This window comes from Rhea pennata, chromosome Z (assembly GCF_028389875.1).
Source record: "Rhea pennata isolate bPtePen1 chromosome Z, bPtePen1.pri, whole genome shotgun sequence".
Taxonomy (NCBI): Eukaryota; Metazoa; Chordata; class Aves; order Rheiformes; family Rheidae; genus Rhea; species Rhea pennata.
Window position 1 is genome coordinate 29,410,439 of NC_084702.1, and position 19,761 is coordinate 29,430,199.

Consider the following 19,761-nt stretch of genomic DNA (forward strand, 5'->3'; position numbering starts at 1 on the left):
TTGCCTCGAAATGCATTTTTATATAAGGCACAATTTCAAAAAGGGGCATTTATAGATAACACAATAACTCTGAATATAAATTTTTACAGCATTCAAAATGAAGCTAGTCTAGCAATTATTTTATTTGTTCTCCAATTTCAACTGTAAAAATTATTCAGAATCCTTTTCAGATTCACACTGCCATATGAAAGTCATTTTCAGACAAATGTTCACATGACTATAATCCAAACAATAATTACTAGAGGAAACAATCTGCAAAAAAAACTGCCCCAAGTTTTTACACTTGTAATATTATAGGCCTGCAATAATCAAAAATAACTCATTTTACCATATACTAATGGTTCTGGCTATCTGCAATAAAACTGAAATATATGACATTAGCTTTGTAAATACTGTCACTGTTGTTTATAGCAACGCGGAATTACTATTCCTTGATCTGTATTTTATATCTGTGAAAAGGTGTCACACTTAACTCTATTATGGACAAAAATGTTAATATCTATCAGAAAGATAGCTGACAACAAAGGTCACACCGCTGCAAAAACAAATTGATACAGCAGCTGCAGAGGAAACTCCTTCCGCCACTATTACTTTTACATTCTGACATCTAAATGAAAAGCATAACCAAAAAACAACTTCTAATTAGAGTGAATACTTACAAGCTGTCAATACCAGCAGTAAGAAGAGGTGGTATCAATTTTAAGTCTTATATTGAAATAATTTTATACTGAGAAATAAATACATCATCTTCTCAACTATTTGCTAGACTTTTAAATCAGAAGTATTTGATTTTGGTTTTGCTCAAATTTTACTTTCTTTTGTAAGGCATAAACCCTTTAGTCCTCTCTTATCATCCAAAACAAGGTTGGATAGTATAAAGTCACAACTGTTTGTAAGAGATTTATTTTGTTTATTTCCACTCCTCCATTTATTCAGTGAACTTGAAATTCTCCGAAATAAATCCAATATTTTAATAAATGCCATAAACAGTTGCCAAACTGACAAACTTCCAAAGGATGCTAATCAAAATATAGTCCAACAAACCTACGTAGAAACCACTGTGTAGGAAAACTGCTGCTCCAATTTATATGCATGTTGTAATTTTCATTTTTCATTTCATTTTTCATTTTACATCATTTGTCTTGCAGCAAAATAAAGGTAGCTTGAAAGTTGTAAACAACCCAATATAAAAACAAAAATGACCCTTAGGAACAAATAAAAAAAAATGATACTTAATTTCTGTTAAAACTCTCAGTAAAGGTACTAAAATTTCAGAGTAAACCTTATTCTTGATTCACACAGCCAGCAAAATCTGAAAACAACACTACCATAAAGAAGTAATATTGCTCACACAATCTCTCCATGCTTACTGAAAGCTTTAAAAGCTTTAGGAACCGTAAGTCATTCCCACTTTAGGGTAGTATCTTCTGAAAGTCAACAATTTAATTCCTAAATTTAGAGCTAGAAATTCTATTAACAACCAGCGCTCACTGTAGCAGTTAAACAGAAGTATCAGCATTCAGATTCAGATATCTTTAGAGTGGTTTTAGGCTAGTCATCTTGCAAGAAGAACAGAGTATAGTTGAATATCACTGCACATCTTCAAAACATTTGGTAAGGAGTTTTTGAAAATGACACCAATGCAGAATCTATGCCAAAATATAAATCAAAGTCCCAATTTGTTCTTCCTAGCTAAAAGTGAACTAAATTATGTTCTTAGGGCAGGAGTTATACCCTTATTTATCAATACTCTATACTAATACTTGTAATAGTATGTAATAACTAAGATAACTTTCAACATCTGCACTACAAATAAAAAAGGCTGTAGGACAAGAATGACAGCAACCAGCCTGACTGATGCTGCTCTTGCACATCACATTGCTGCCACAACCCATCTGACACAAGAACAACATGCACGCCCAATTTCTGATATTTGTATTACAAATCAGAAATTCTGCTATTTATATTACAAATATCCTTCTGACATTTGTAATACAAATGCATACTTTCTCAAAAAATTCCATTCAGGATTCAAAAGACGCCTCTTAGAAAAAGATAGGTAGCAATACAATTCAGTATTTTTATTTCAGCAACTAGGTAAATCCAGGAAATAAGCAGAATGGCACAGTAATAACTGTGTCTCCACGGTACTGGATTTTCTCTTCAGTAACTCACATTCTTGAACCTCATATAAATACTCTAAACATGTGGCCAGCCTTTTATATACATGGCTTATGTTACCTAGTGTGAAGAACTCTTCTTAAAAGACACATTTTTAACCTCATCCATTTTAAAGCATCCTAGAAGTAGTTACTGAGTATTACAAAGAGTCTCTACTATTTTTAGTTCTAAAAAATTATAGACAAGTAGGACCAGAAGGAAATGCACAAGGTCATCTCAACTGTTACCCTCCCCAAATCAGAATTATCACTACATCTGCTCTTCCTGATGGACATATGCCTAACTCGTCCTTTAAGGTTTGCAAAAAATGATGATTCAATAACCAAAGACATATTTATTTTAAAGTTTTATATACCTCTGTTGGAAAGTTTTTGCCGTACCAGTCTAAGCTTACTATTTCTGGCCCTTCCAACAAAAAATGTGATTACCTGTCATTCTTCACCTGTTCAAAAGATATTCCTTCCCAAGTGTGGCACCTCACACATATTCCTGTCAAATACTTAGGACCATTTCTTTCATTTCACAGGAGCATTGTGAATTCTTATTTGATCTTTGTAGACTTCCTCAGCTTAAAGCTACCTGCAACATTAACAAGCATTCTTTCTTCTATCTTCAAGATAACTAAATATACCACAAAATTTTTTTAGTCAGTGACTGTAACCAGAAATAGGAAAAAACAAACAAACAAAAAAATCATCATACATAGAAATTACACTGTGCATTCTTTCCTTTTGACAGTGAGTAAACAACTGTTCTTTTGGTATCCAACCAGTTTTGCACCTCTTCTATAGTAATTTTATATGGAGGAGTAGCCCTAGCTACCTATGGCAATTCATATACAATGCTACTTAAGCTTTACTAAAATAAAACATACAGTGTTTAAATGCCTCTTCTCTGCTTGCAGAACCTTTCTCTCTCAGGAAGGATTAGACGTTTTCAAGAGTAACACAACCTCACATTGGTGTTAGTAGGCTCACTTGTTTGTTTCATTCTTCCAGAACCTCCCTGGGCAAAGCAACAGAACTGACCAATCTACAATTACTCAGTGTCTTCTCCGTAACTCCCACAGACACAAGGACTAACTTTGTCATTTCTCAGTCTTTCAGTATTTAACTCAACTCTCCTAAGTTCTCTCAGACAGTTTTTCTTTAAGCAACTGGAGGGCAAGTTTACCAGGCTTATTTAATCCATACACAAAAATTCTCAGTAGGTAGGAAATCCTCCTCCTGTTCAAAGTCTTACCCATGCTGTAACTGAAAGCATCTCTCACACAATGAGCTTACAGAAAGCACACAAAAACAAATTAGCCATCACTTCAACTGTTGCCCAGTTTGTACAATGTGATTTTAAATAGCTGATGGCTCTGTAGATTTCTTCCCGTCATTGGTTGGGAAAGCTCTGAGTAAACACATAGGAAGCCAGTGCTCACAAAATGAGGAATAGAGGACTCCTAAGGATCTGAAAGAAGAATTCCTTCAAAAAATACTTTTTAAAATAGTATTTTCTCATTGTCAGAATACTTATCCAGTCCCACCAACTCCCAGGGGGTTTAAGTATTCTTACTCTGATTCTGAAGAGCTGCTAGATTCACCATTCCCCATTACTCACTATGTAGTACTTCCAATATACTACAGGCTCAAGTGCATCCTACTTCTCAAGTGTCTGCTCAGGGAGTCAATTCTGGAATCTGATGAGAAAGGTAACATCTAATGGTTGCCATGGCAGCTTGCCAAAATTCTCTTATCTTTAGAATGGTTTTAGGCTGCTCGTATTGCAAAAAGTCTTCCAAGAGAGTAGAGCTAAATGGAGGAAGTCATCAGAAACTTCTGGTTTCGCAACTGTATTTCTTCTGAAATAGCTTAATTTTTTATAGTTAATACATTTACATATCAGGCAGTGACTTCTTCCCCCACAGCAAAAAGGTCTCTCGCATATTCCAGCATAATGTTTGCAATACCTCCAGGGAAATTAAAAGGATCTACTTTAACTAGGTAGACTTCTCATCAGGTGCTCCACTAAGGATTTTGTTTGTGTGGTTTGCAGGGGGGTTTTTTAAGTATAGTGCAAACCATTTCCAATTTTTTTTTTCTTTCAACTATCTCATAAGTTATCAATAGTCTTCAGACAGCAAATTAATTGGAAATATCAGTCATCTCTGTATATAGTAATTTTTCCGTAATTTATTCAAGATTTAAGGAAAAATTATTGTACTGCAAGAGTGGGAACTTTCATTTTAACTTTCATTTAAGCACTCACTGTGCAGAAAGCTAATACTCTTTGTGCTAGTATATTTCATATATTATAATCATCCATTGCTGACAAAGAGCTTGTTTCGCTTATAATAATGTTTAAGAAACTAATGTACCCTAACTGGAAAATACAGTAATTTCTTGACTATTTCTTTTGATTCATCTTTCATAAAAACAAACACAACCAGTCTCTAATAACAAACCATTCCATTGTTACAGTCAATAAAGGCGAAGACCACACTAAATACAATACACGATACACATGATATAATCTTCTTATAAATTTGAGATCCCTCCTCAACGAACAATCCACAGTGCAGCAAGTCCAGCAAGCAAATCCATCCACTCATTTAGAAAAGGAGTGGTATTTCAGATATCTATCTGATATTTAGCTATCTGACTATAGCCAAAATAATCTACTTTGTTGCCTCAAGATAATTTTAAAAACATCAAGATAGACGGTTAGATGAAACAGAATGATTCATGCCGTCCTACCACAGAAAAAGAGTAAAACTGAAAGCCTTTTGGTAATTTCCTGAAGTTTAAGACACGTTATTGTCCACAAATAATCTCTCAATTTTTCCCCAAAATTTATGTTAATTTAAGTTCTTACGAAAATACCACACAAAAACGTTAAGGTCTTGAAATCTTATGCAACCTCATGTGTGTTTTGCTTAACTGCATGCTGGATTGCAAGACTATTGGAGAATGATTTATTTTACTCATGACAAAGTCGTGGCTTCATTTTAAGTTGCAAAACTTGTCCTTTAATTCTTTCAGCAGCAATCATTTTATGCTTTGGCAGTATCTGTGATAAAATTAATTGATACTTAAGAAACTATCAGCAAAAAAAAATCAAATTTAATGTTCACTTGATAGTCGCTAGTCAAAAGTAGCCTGCAATACAGACATCTTTGATGGAATAACATTAACTGACAAACCTTTAAGTTTGTCAAGTTATTTATTATAAGTGAAGTTACTTAAGAAATTTAAACTGAGATTTTTCAGTCTTTCAGGACACTAACTTGCACTGTCTCACTGTGAACCCATAAGGCAGTATTATTTGTTAAGATGCAGAATGCATCTTCACAAATTTCTAATAGCTTGACATTGAGAAGTTACTATGCTTTTAAATTACCTTTTCTCAGATGATGCTTTTACTTTGTTCATATTGGAAAACTTGATTTTTCAAGTCACCATCTCAGATAATCTGGAAGATATTAAGCAATTACAAATTATCAACAACATTTGTTTGTTCTTCATATTGTCACAATATTAGTTACTCCTGCACTACAAATGTTAAATAAGTTACTTTGCACTGATCACTGTTCTTCACACTGTCACAAGGGCTTCTCTCTTCAATCTGTTTGACCCAGCTTTTTCAACGAAGTATAGCAAACTAAGTATGGTTCTGCATTATAATTCAGTCCTACCAAACTCCAAGAGTCTGATTATAATAAATCATAAATTTATCTTATCAGTGACTGAACAGCTAATATTTTCATGTTCAGGACAGACTGTTATCAAGAAAAGCTTTGGCTGGAAACCATATTTTTAAACTTACTTTAAAATATTGTGAGATGACATAACATACTTATTTCTGATTGTATTTCATGAGAGACACAGCGAGAAACATGGAGTGTTTGGTGTTCTTATTTAAGCAGGACCTGAATACACTTCTTGGACAGAAACCATATCGTGCTAAGGACTCAATTTTCCTATCCTTTTAAGGACATGGTGTCCTCAGGGTACACTGCTTCCTCAAATGGTACTTCTAAGCAATTAAAGTTGCAGTCTACAGGACCATGAACTGAAGCTTTGTGATTCCATATGAGATCAGACATGAATGACACATACCCTCACTGAAATAAAAAGAAGAAAAAAAAGTGTCCTCAAAGGACACAGTGGTTAGTTAAAAGGTAGAATATAAAGTTGGAGGGGGGAGGAAGATGTTTGAAAATATCCTCTTCACTCTCACCATCCGTAAGGAGCTTGTTCTCCTGAGAATTGTAGGTGAACAATTCTGTCAAACACACACATTTCCCAAAGGCAAATTTCCAACACCCTTCAAAAATTTTGTTCAACGAACACAATAACCAAACTTTTGATTACTGATTAATTCTATTCTGTGACTGTTAAAACTCAAAAGTAGAAGAGGTATGAAGTGAGCTTATTTCCAGACTTACCTGAAAGCAGAATCTTTCCCCAACAACCAGGAAGTGAATGCTCTGCTTTTCACAAGAGTTCCAGCTTGATCCAATTTAACAGGTGTCCTAGATTTGTCCAAGCACCCTTCAAGTTTAAACAGTCTTGACTTTCCTTAAAGAAAACGAATAGTTATAGGAGAACAGCTGTGTCCACCATGAAGTAGATGATTTGATAAATCATAGTCAGAATTATTCCAAACAGATTGAGGGTCTAACTGGGGAGAAAATATTAGATTATTGAATTGTTATTCAAATAACCAAGTGCTGTTTTGCTTGCAGCATCGACCAGCTGTCAGACAGATGATAAACAGTCTGCCAGTGCCAACAGTATCTACATATTAAAGTGGACTGAACTGCTTCACAAGTGCAGCCAGCTACAGAGCTGAACTATCTTGAATTGCAAGGTCTTAATTTATTTTGCTCTAAATGCAACATGAAGCACTTCAGTAGGCACTAACGTGCAACTCCTGGAGGTCAAGGGGGAAAGACAAGAAAAAAAGCATAGCAAAAGCCAGAAAATAATGAAAATAATCACAGGAAAAGAAATATATATATCCATAACCCAGAGAGTTGTGGTGAAATTATACATGGTACAGTACTAAATCTCTCTTTAACAATCCACGAGATATGTGGGGAAAAAAAAGTTGTTTAGAAAGTATTATTCAAAGTAAGCAAATACTTAAAAAAGAATTGCTAGAAAGGTAAAGAGAGAAGGTGTGTGGAGTTGCAGCTTTCGAGCAGGGGAGGTTGTTTTGATCTCCCAAAATCATCTCCCCAAAAAATACATTTTTCAAATGCAGTTAACGTTGCTTGCCTGCTCGTGGTGGCAGAACAAAGGATAAATTGCTAGCAGTTCTTCCACATTCAAAAGTCTAACACAGAAGCTTAAAGCTGGGGGGATAAGGTGAAATTTCAAAGTGACATATGGATTCTGTGTAATCTATCAGTCATCTCACATCATCTGAGGGACACTATTTCCTTCCATCTCCCACCTGCACAGTGGTAACAGGAGTTTTCCCATTGGAGATTTCTCCAGACAAGTAACGTTCCAGATCAGCAAGCTGCACTCACTGTAATGCTACCAGCATTAAGATAATGGAATTTCATGAAACTTTCATGTTTCCTTACTCCTGCCAGGTTTGAGGTTTCCTGCCTTACTGTGATCCCAAAGATCACACCAAGAACTGCAGGTGTTTCCGGTCTAAACTCTTCATTAGAAACACCAAACAAAGCCCTTTTCTTACCTCAGTCTCACCCAGCTCATCTCTACCTTAGCTAAGCCACCTGCAATACTGATGCATGGCCTAAACTGACTGTTGTTTCAGCCCAAAGGAGTGTTAAACCGTATCTCATTCCCACTTTAGACATCCATTTACTTTTTTTGATCCTAAATCCACTACTTTCAGAGAAGAAGCACCTAAAATGCCATATGTTTCAAAAAACAAGCAAATAAGAATTCTCCCACTGGAATCAAATCACTGCCTGGCCTACTCCCCTTGTACCTCTTCTCTCTTAGCAAGATACTTTTTTATTTTCATACCAGTATCAGGAACTCAATACTTAAAAAGTCACTCAGTCATCAATTTCATTTTCTATTATTCACTTAACAATGAAAAGAGGGAATTAAAAAAATAAAAAGAGTAAATACTATTCACCAGATACTATATATGTACCATCACATAGCTTTTCTTGCATGTACTCTTAAGATTCTGGTACTTACACTCAGGTGTTTATTTCAGAGGAAAATTACTATACTCTTTATTTATTGCAAGCCATCCAGGTGGAATTCCTAAATCATCTGAATAATCATCTTTAATTTGGTTTCTTCATGTTATTTAAACTCGGTACAGTAATGTACACGCCTTGACTACACCAGAACTTGTTTCTCATTTTAAGTGCACTCACTATATATTGTTTTCCTTCTTATCTCCCATTAATCACTAACTGATTTTAAAAAACGGAAAACAAAATCGAGCTCCAATTCTTACTCTAACTTAAGGTCATATTAAGAAAAACTGCACAGTCACTACTGTATGGCTAATGCATCATATCAGTGCTTTCACAGTCAACTGTATGACATCACATCTGAGAGTAATTCCAGTTATTACATTAGACACAGCAATAACATACAGAGCTTCTCATGTGATGTTTTAAATAACATCAGGTCTGGATTTTTTCCCATCTGAAAGTTTTTTCTATGTACTTTGTTAAAAATATATTCGGAAATTGTATCAAACTGTCTTGCCATCAAGCCCATTTTCCCACAATGTTTTCAGCCATGGAAGACAAGCCTACTTGTACCTGGCAAGCTCCCAGTGAGAAAAGGGAGCAGTGTTGATTAGGCAAGGCATAGCAACTCTGTCACAAAAACAAACACGGGGAAGCAGCATGGCCAGAACATGCTAGATGAAGCGCATCTCTGGAGCTTGCAGCCCCTAACACTTTCGTGCTGTTAAAACTCTGTCATACGGAAAAGGAGGATAATCTGTTTGTTGCTGAAGTTGGAAGACATTCTGAGTTTATACAAGCTAAACTCACATGCTGCAATGGACCAAAATACTTTACCATGGAACATTTCTATCTTGGAAGGATAAATGTAATTCAAGGGTCAAAAATATCTTCATATTTTCTTTTTTTTAATCAGGAAATAAGATTCCTTCAAAAAGCTGAAGACTCCTGAAAGCTGATTTAAATTTAATATTAGAAGGCTTTACTGTAGAGTAAAGCAGAAATAGACTTTTTACCTCAGTAAATTTACACTTCCAGGAATAGCACCTACGCTCAAAATTTAGGATGAGCAGCTACCTCTGACAGCAAGAGTCACTATCTCAGAACGAAAACACAAACTGCCACGTTCTTTACAAGCATTCAGGGTAACACCATGCTAACCTTCATCCTCTCTACTCAAATCAGAACTAAATACCTAAAAGGAGCTAGTGCCCAGTTCCATTCTCTCCCCCTATGCAGCTGCTAAAAGAAAAAAATAGTGCACATGCTCCTGAGACAGCAGTCCAGAGAAACATCAAAGCCTTAAAGGAGTTCCTGAATAAATACTAAAACTTAAACCTATGGAATACTACTGGACAATGTGTAAAACTGCAATCTGTTACTTGAGGTTGAGCAAAATGGGTTCACTGGGACAGGGTCATGCTCTCCCCTTGACAGCGGCCACAGCCAGAGGCTGCTGCTCTCCGTGCAGCCGAGCTGCCCCACAGCCTTGTCCTCTCATACCCCAGTGAGGATCACCTCTTTGCAGCAGGCCTAGAAATTATACCTGAAGATGACCACAACAAATTCAATCATTGACTCATTCACATACAACATATTGATTGCTAATTTGGTACCTCAAATGACAATTCTCAAAGCTTTTTTTTTTTTTTTTTTTTAAAGAACTGAGTTTTTGACCAAAAGTACTTCTATTTTTAGTGTTATACAAACTAGCTGAGTTATTGTATGTAAATGAATTTGTTTCCTTGGTAAAAAACCTAAGATGCCGTGTTAGATTAAAACTCTCATGGAACTTTGAGATGCCACAGTTACTAGTAAATGAAGCAAACTGCTTCACATCCTGAGAATCTAACCTACAGTATAATACAAAAAGGTGCAACAGTCAAATTTTAGTGATTAAAAACCTGTAGAAATCCTTCAAGCTTAACAACTGATTTTCAAGTTGGTAAGTATTTGTTGTTCTCAATTCCAGGGCATTAAGTTGAACATATATACAGTTCAGTAGTTAGTTATAACTGTACATAAATATTAACTGTATTTATAACTAAAGACTATTTATATACAGTTGTAACTAATATAGCAGTTTGAATCTGTTCTCAGAAGTTGCCTATTCCTAACTGAGTTCTTTAATCTTCTTATACAAACTGTTACATAGAAAAATACTGACTCCACAGTCTCATTTTTGTGGTATTTTACAGCAGTTAAAGTCCTTGTCAATAGCCCAGGGTACAATAATTTTCAGGATTAGCCATTTCTTATTTTCCATTAATTGTAGATTAGATTAGATTGGCTTAGAATACACACTAAACAGCTATTTTTTTCTAATACTTTAATTAGTAGCATTATAAAAAAGTTTTTAATGACAGCAGAAAGGATGATAATTTTCTATTCCCCTTTAAGGGTACATCAGTATTTTTAATTCAAGGAATTATTTAATAGAGAATAGAAAAAGTAGTCATAATTTTTTTTCAAGATGTAAGCTTTGACCAGGCAACAGCACAAAAATAACTTTCAATACGGACCAAAGCTAAGACTCTTCGAGTAGAGAAAATTTCCCAGTTTTATGTAAGGAAAATAGCCTGATTTTCAAATTCAAAATAAAGTGATAATAAGCTTGATTCTTGGAAGAAAAGTCACTTTTAAATCAGCTACTACCTTTTCCTTGGACCCTTTCCTATAAATATTTATAGTAGGGAATAAAAAGTGTGAGCTAATTAGTTCGCATTCTACTGGATGATAACACAGTGCTGACTTTCTCACATGACTAGATAAAGTGTAATACATACTCAGGCATTTAAAAGGACGTATTTAAAGGTTCACAGAAGCCGAAGAACCCAAGTCTCCTTTCGAGCAGCCTGCTAATTATGTCACACAACTGTTTTTACAGCTAAGTGGACTGGTGGTAAACAAAGTCTGACACATAAAGCCAATAAGAGCTGCAAATACCTAATTGCTATTCCCTTTAAAAAACAAGTCAGCTAGCAAGAAAAAAAATGGAAAAAAAAAAAAGAAAGAAATTTGCACTTTATTTCTTGCCTGGAAAGATGCTCCCAGAAAGTTACACACATTCTGTAATCTTACCCTTCCAGACATGTCAAACCTGCTATCATCAGGCTCACAGGGTATCGTTTCCAAAGCTCACATGGTTAAAGTTGACAGAACTATTGCAAAAGACAGCTGCTTCTTGCCCAGCTAACATAACCCCTTCATCAGGCAGAAGGTGAACAGTGCAGGGGGGAAAGAGGGAACTAAAAAGAAATAGCCAGCAGAGAAGAGGCAAGCACAGCAGAAATGAGGCATTTCCCTACACCAAACACTGACCAAGAACTGCATGGGCAGCAAATGCAGTAATACTCCGGCTTACTTTCCACAGCTCCTCAGCTTGGTAATGTCTTATCAGTGTGGTACTAAACCTTGAAAATGCTAGCCAGTAGCCCGCCTGGGGACTGGCCCTGTGGCCGATGCCATCAGGATGGCTAAGGCTGGTCCGCAAAGATATCAGCCCAAATGCTTACCCTGGTTCATTCAACAGCTGAGTAAAAGCAAACTCTCAAGTCAGGTTTTGACTCAGAAGAAGGAGGGAAAAAAAAAAAAGAAAGAAAGAAAGAAAGAAAGGATCTATGGCTATCTGTGGCTCCACATTGCCCAATTATCTACTTAAATGTATCCCCAGCCCTTCAACTTTTAAAATGATACTGCTTGATAGTAAACAGAAATGTGGTCTCCTTGCAGCCCATGAAAACTTAGAGATGACTGCTATTTCCAGAACCTCAATTTGTACCACTTAACTTATGAATTATACACGAAGCAACTAAAACATTATTACCTCTCTCGGCTATACAAAACCCTGGTCATCCTGCTTCTCAAAAACTGTGAGGCATTTAAATGTGAAGTAAAACTTTTATATGCATCTTTTAATGTACTGAGCTTTTAGGAAGACAGCTTCAGGATTTTGTTGCAGAAAAAAGGAAGGATGGTTGAGTTCCCCTCCTCTATGTTTAACTGTTGCAAAATCTTATTTCCAAACATAAACCACGCTGACCTGTCTTATGTACTGAGGGGGACACACTGAGCACAGTTCATAATCTTCTTGATGCAGAAGATACTGGAGAGTTAAGTTGGGGGTAGCAGCAGGGCACGAAGACATGTCTACGGATACACCGCCATCACAGATTCACTGGACACCCCGATACAAGCAGCTACCCAGGGCAGCATGCTCACACTCTTCCCAAGAGACTCGATTCCTCAGTATGTCTTCATGGAGTTTAAATACTCAAACTACTCCAGTTACATTCCAGGGCCAGAGCAACTTGAGCAGCATTCAGTTCTTTCAAACACAGGAAATTCATATTATAGAAGTGATCTCCCAAGAGCAAGAGCTCACAGGAGCTTTCAATCTTTGTCAGGAACCCAAACAAGTGATTCCAAAGTGTGTTCAGTGGAATATCACCATGACACTTAAAGGCTGTAAAGACTCTGATCATGAGATACGTTACTGAAAAGTTGTGAAGTGAGTGTGTGTCAAATGTCTTTACTCTAGACTAAAACTAAACATGAGGTAAAACAGTAAGTTCCTTCTGCAAGCCAAGAGGACTTCAAAAAGTCTTCTCAGAAGCCTTCCCTAATCATAGCTTCTCATGAATAATTTTGGAGTATTTGCTCCCCATAGGGGTATGCTAATTGTAGCAAAACTCCACTGATTGTCTGTTGCCATCTACAACCAAGATAATGGAATATTTTTCAAGTTCAAAAGCTTTTAGGTGGAGAGAAATTTGAAAGTTTCTCAAATACGAAAACTTTAACGTGAGCTGCTGTCACCCCAAAGCCTGTATTGCAAGTTAGGTCTGTGATTAGGTATCACTTCAAACATCCAAACAGTAAGACTGTACTTTGGTTTGTCATCCTCCCTTTCCTTCTTCAAGAGAATAAAAGTAGAGGGTTATTTTTTTAAAAAAATGCCTGTACTTAATTTAGTCTGACAATCATTAAAAAATCATAGTAAGACATCAGAAAAAAACAGTTAAAAATTGTTCTGCTGAAACAGAGGTATGTGATAAAATTATCTGGATGTAACCAGGAAGATTCAGAAAAGGAAATTATCTGAAAGGACCCAAGAAAAACTCATCCCATGCATAAAGATCTAATGTTAACATTTTTTTCTTTCAATAGGATAGGAGGATAAAAGGACCTTCCTGTGAAAAGGTAAGTAATATCCAAAATGTTGATGTACAATGCTTACATAGAAGGATTTGTTTTTTCTGAACTAGTTGTAACAGGTACTCCGGTTAATCCAGTTCAGAAAGATCCCATATATTCACTAATTGTATGTTTGTTGTTCTCAAGAGAAATCAGAGGAAGGCTTCAGTTTTTCTAGAAGGCTTCAGTATTCAGAAAAGTTATAATATTGCAGTGACTTCCAGCCTCAGTCTTCCCCTCCAACACACACGCCAGAAAGGAGTTTCAGTAGAAGCATGGCACTGCATTAACAGTGCAATGCCAGTCATTCTCTCTAATTGCAGCCGACTGTGCATGCTGGCGATGAGTTCAAGGGGTGAGAGCTGGGAAGTTTAGAATCATGTTTTCAGACTTTCACTTTCCCTAAAAAAGGGGGGCAAAGGGGCTGGCAGGGAGACACAGAGACTCACTACGGTTTTAGTACCTATGCAACAAGGATTTAAGAATCATTTAGCAAGAGAAATCATAACTTTTTCCACAGCGTTGCATGCAGTTTCAGTGGTCTGCCCCTGTAGCCAGCGACAATGAGACAAACCCTTGAGGAGCACAGCGCAGGTATCCGGTAGTAGGTAGAGACACCCAGCTCACAACATTTCACTGATTCTGCAGCTGATTCCTACTCTGACATAAGTTAGAGCAGCAGCAATTTTTTTCCAGGCTATTTTGAATTTCATGACTTTTTTTTCCTTCAAATATGCTCATTAATAAGTCATCTGTGTGTTAAAACATAGGTGTGGCATGCAGTGCCTAAGTTCCTGAATTTGAGAACACGAAAGTAACATTTGCTGAGTAAAGTATGCTGCCTTCTGAATCCATGAATGGAATATAACTTTTAAAGGAAGAATAGATAGGTAGAAGACATGCTTATCTTTTAAAGTTTCTGACTGAAGAAATGGATTACCTCAAAACAAAGACAGAAGGGACAGAAAAATAACAGTATTAGCAATTCTTACAAAGGCTATACAAGTCACTGAATTCCAAAAAGAGCCCTGTCAAAAAGGAGATCTCACTGCATGTGACCGCAATTCTAAGATGAGAAAGCAATTACATAAATAATAATAATAAAGAAGTCCAGTTTCTCTTGCCACTCCCCAGCCCAAAAATAAAGATATTTCAACATACATTTGCACTGACCTCATACCACAAAATGCGAAGCATTGTAAGTATTTCCAGAAAAACTGTAAGGTCGCAAGTATTATTTCATTGAAGAATTAACCAGAAAGTGATGCTACCCGATCAACATCATCCTGTTATCATCATTATCGCCCTGTCATTACATGCAACAGTAAAATATAAACAGAAAGCTTCTTGCAAAACAGGGAAGCCTTTTTGTGAAACAGCCTATAAAGGTAACACAGATACCTATCCTCTAAAGAACATAATTATTGAGAATATACTTATTCTTGTGGATCTAATTTTCTCAAAAGGAAGAAACAAACACACAAACACATCTGCAATTATGTTACAACTCCATACAAAAGCTTCATAACATTTTACATGGTGGAAGTACATAAGCAGGATCTCTGTCTGCAATATACAATGGAAAGCTTACAGCTAGAAAAAAGGAAAAACGACAGAAGTTTATCCAAGTGAGATTCCCTAAACAATTCCAAAGCTTAGTGTTTGAAAACGCAATAACCGAAAAAAAGCACCATCACCTGCTAGATGGGAGTTACTGCTCATTTCAAGCATTTGAAATGATACCTATGGAAACAGAGATTTCCGCAGACGATGGGGGAAAGCAGGGGGAGGAGAACCAGAGATTATTAACAAATTCGGACACAGGGACTCTTAGGAAGATGTCTGGCAGACCACGGCGCAGAGTGCACGGACGAAGCGTTACTTCACCGGTGCCGGGTCCCCAGGCAGGCAGCGCAGCAGCGCCGGGGAGCTGGAGCGCGGGGTCGGCGGCCCCAGCCGCAGGACGCGAGCTCTGCACCGCCGCCCACCCTCAGAGCGCAGCCCGCACCGGCCACGCACGCCGCCCGGCGAGAGGAGCCCCGCCCGCGCCCGGGCCTCGCAGCCGCCGCGCGGAGCCGCGCCAGGACCCCGGGCAGCGGCGCACAGGGAGGCGCCCGCCGCGCCCGCGCCCCGCCGCGCCCCCCGCTTCACCTTGGCGGCGGCCGTCGCGCCGGTGGCTGGGGCCGCGCCGCCGCCCGGCCCCGGGGCGCCGCGCCGCTGCGGTGCGCGGGCGGCGGCTGCGGCGGGAACCTGTCCGCACCGCGGCGACGTCACGGCGCCCCGCCCGCCGCCGCGCGCACGCGCCGCGGCCGCCGCCGCCCCGCGCCGGGCGGGGGAGCGGGGGGCAGGCACGGCCGCGCCGCCGCGCGTGTCCGCGGCCCGGCGGTGCCGCAGGAGACTGCAGAGCGGGGCCGGGCGCGGCCGGAGCCCCGCGGGAGGTGAGGGGCGGGCAGTGGGGGAGGCCGCGGGCTGCTCCGGGGGGATCATGTGGCAGTAGGAGCTGTACGACACGGGCGTGAATGAACCTTGCCTGAGGCCTTCCTGTAGCGCTCCCCTCCCGGCGGGCAGCGCTGTCCGGGTTGCCTGCGTTTCCTTGGTGCTCTCCCCACCAACTCAGTGAGACTTTTGCAGCTGCTATTTAGTAAAGCTGAATACACACAGCTGCAGATGAACCTCATAGATCTCCACTACTCAGGGCACTGAAGCAAGAAAGAAGACTCAGGAGGTTAGTGATGTCAAAGGCTTCATTTTCTTTTCTTTCCCTCCCATATCTTTGCAAAATAGTACTTCATATTAGCAATATGAAGACAAAGCATGTGAAACACTGTGCAATTAAACATTATGGTAAGTTAACCTCCATGCCTGCTTTTGAGCCACTCAAAAATATAACCAGTGACTTATGGAAGTAGGCAACTTAACTTCCCTCTCTGTCACTTCATCTGTAGAAACAAGTAGTACCTCCTTTTTATTGTATGTTTAAGATGGAGTTTTACTCAAAGCAAACTTTAAGAATTTCAAGGTCAAATTCTTATACTGGCAGTTCTTAAAATGTCTAAAGAAACAGCAGCCCTTCAGCAAAGGTTGTTAAACAGAAATCCAGTCCAAATCTCATTTCTACCAATTATTACGGTTAACGTTTCTGTCAGCCTCCCAAACACTATAGGGATCTCCACGGTTAGGCAAGCTAATTCTCAGTTAAAAAAAAATCAATTAAAAATATTTCAACAGATTGGTTAGCTCATTATCATGTCACTTATGCATAAATGCCAATTACCTTTTCTTAATACCCCCCATATTAACATGAATGGATAGGAGTAGATAAGGGATGTAACCAGTTCTCTTTATTTTATGCTGTTCACTTGGTCTTTCTCCAACATTTCAACATTAATTATGCTCCCTAGAATTTGTAAACCTGTTGGGTTTGGTTACAATGAAAACACATACATTTGGAAGGAGATCCCTCCCTCTCCTGCCTTAGTTCCTTACTCTTGAATAAAAGGAATGCAGAGTGCAGAATGCAGGGATTCAGCAGTGTATTGGCAATGGAGTAGGAATAGTCTCATTTCACAGTGGCAGTAATACTGGACCATTATGAAAAGAAAATACTCTAAACCAATAAAGATCACAGCTACAAGTTTTCTGTAAAGTTCTGTTCATAGAACGGTTCTGAATGCATAACTCAGTCTAAAGCATTGTCAGGGCATTAGCAGAGGAGATGGAATAAACTGAAACATGACTCAGTTGCAGACAAAAATAGTCTAAGGCAGGCAAGTAAAGAGCAATTGAAGTGAATACAGATAAAAATATACCACATTTTTCAAAGCTGGAGTCAAAGTTAGTTTACTTAAGAAGTTGGTTCAAAAAAGAATATTTTTGAACAGCTCTGCATGTGTCCTGGCACTTGAGGGGAAAAAAAAAAGAAAAAAAAGAAAGAAAAAGTCAATTAGAACGATGAGACTTCTCTACTGAAGAAAAAGGACACAGCATTAGATCCAAGTAATTTAAGACTGGAAAAAAAAATGCCATTTCACTTTTTTTTTTTTTTTTTTTTTTTTTTTTTTTTTAAGAGTTGTATCAGTATGGCTAATACAAATACTTGGATAGTTACTGAAATCCATTACCTTTTCACACTGTGAATGTCATCAAAGAATCAGATAAATGAATCCCCAACACAAATCAGAATAAAACCTTTATCTTAGTTATTTTACCCAAGACATTTTTCTGCACAGAACTCCTATTTTTTTCTATCTAAACATGTATTTATGGGAGTTGAAGGTCTGGGCCTATTAAACCTAAGTTTTCTTACAGATGAAGTGATTTCACATTTAGTATTTATTTCTACAGAGCACAAGTTTAGAACCTTATCTTTAGGAAACTTGGCTCTGGTATATAAATGTACTTGCAAGCCAATATTCTCATTTACATTCATAAGCTATTCTTATTTGCCTAAGAATTGTCACTGATTCTAATGGAATTTACTTGTATAAGACAGATGTAAGAACTTGTCCTAGTTCTGTTTCTATTTTGAAACAGATTACTGTGTGTAAAAGCAAATAGTTTATCCATGGAATCCTTTGTAAAGATATGCTTAAAACCACCCAGAATACAATTCTAAATGTTTTACTTGATGCTATAACATTAATGTAACAGATATTTTTTAAATTTCACAAAACTGTACAAAATTTCAAGTAAAGTTTGACAGGTACCTGAAATTTGGAATCAATTTACTTTTTAGTTAGTAGAGAAAGCCATAAATCTGCATGGTTTAAGGAAAAAAAAAAAAAGAAAGGCAATAGCAAATTATATTGTTGTTACTAAATGCAAGTTTGACAAGGAGCCAGTCCCTCTTTCCTGAAATTAAAAGACACAGTAATTCAGACTTGTGGAGCAGGGCTGGTTCCACACAATATGAAGTCTCAAATTTCAATACTTGTAGGAAATTCTGTCACTGGTGCATGCTTAGCAGGATGATCCAAGCACTTATAAAAAAGCAACAAATACATGTCAACCCACAAACACTGTGAAAGAGCAAGACAAGGAAAGGCGAAGGAGGTGTTCAGCAACATAAGCAAAAAAAAAGATCTTTTATGTTTATATAACTATTTCTCCTCAAGGTATAAGCATAATGAGTTGAGTGTATAGCACAGACAGAGGGGCATAAGCTTGTAAAGAGAGAGCCTTCCCTGCTTCCAGTTGCATGTTTATGACCGATTTTTCAACATTGACTAGTATGTAAGTAGTCTGGTAAGACTTCCAGGATGGGAGCAAGTAACTACAATAATCATTAAAGATTTTAAGATTTGATGGTTATTCCTCGTGGGAGCAGGAAGAAGAAAAATAACAAAAATCTCTTCAAAATATCTGAATGGTAGTTAAATGTAAGTAGGAAGAGACCCACTGTGATTTCAATGAGACTATGCAAATTTATTATTGTTGAGAAACTGATCAATACCTTTCCTGCTCTTACTTTTTTAAAACTAAAATAACAACCACCGCCAGTTATTAATCCATTGTGGAAAGATTTCTAGGGAAAGGAATAACACATTTCTGTTAGAATTAAATATATATGATTACAATCTTTGGTATAGAGAAATATTAAATAGGCCACATTTTCCCTAATATAGTTATTAACTAAGAGACAGGATCCACTGACTAGTTAGTCAGTTTACATATATGTTGAAACAGAAATCAGGATGAGCCCTGTAAGAACTACTGCAGGGCTCAGAATAAACCTTTCCTTTTTCCCCTATTTCTTGGAAGCCTGCTTACATCTCCACCAAGGAGCTCTAGAAAATTTGTTAACAAACAAGTGCTATCACTGTTTTATTTTCACAGGATGGAGACAAAGTTGATTCATGTACAAACAGACAAAACTGATCTCAGCATAGAACTGTTTGAATCCCCATTGCATTCAAACAAATTCTCAAAGCAAACAGAAGCTGCAGTCACTCCAAAGAAACCCATATTGACTGAAAGCAGAATACTGGAACATGCTCAGAGCTATGATTCTCTTTGAGTAGGTGATTTTAGATGAAATACACAGCACTTTGGAAGAGACAGATCAGAACCCTGTAATAGACTAAAAGTTCTTTTCTCTGTTTGTAATTACCACATGGTTACTGATTGTTTCCTATTAAATCTTAACCTGTAGTAGTTAGATCTGCCTTGCCTGTTCTATGGCCTCATGTACTGAACAAATC

At 37.7% G+C, this 19,761-nt stretch overlaps 1 protein-coding gene across 5 annotated transcripts in view; it reads right to left on the bottom strand.

The window, feature by feature from the left end:
* AGTPBP1 (ATP/GTP binding carboxypeptidase 1) overlaps positions 1-19,761 on the bottom strand; it is a 75,003-nt gene that overhangs the window by 51,293 nt on the left and 3,949 nt on the right. For 4 of the 5 annotated variants that reach the window (XR_009961305.1, XM_062600676.1, XM_062600679.1 and 1 more), the window contains 2 exons: positions 6,617-6,749; positions 5,569-5,640 (listed from right to left, as the gene is read on the bottom strand). Coding sequence is in view for 4 of the 5 variants with exons in the window: in XM_062600676.1 (XP_062456660.1) it covers positions 5,569-5,600 (32 nt within the window). In the remaining variant the exon portion in view is untranslated. Of the gene's footprint in view, positions 1-5,568; positions 5,641-6,616; positions 6,750-15,712; positions 15,775-19,761 lie in introns of those variants that run through there. The other variant, XM_062600675.1, reaches the window with a different exon arrangement.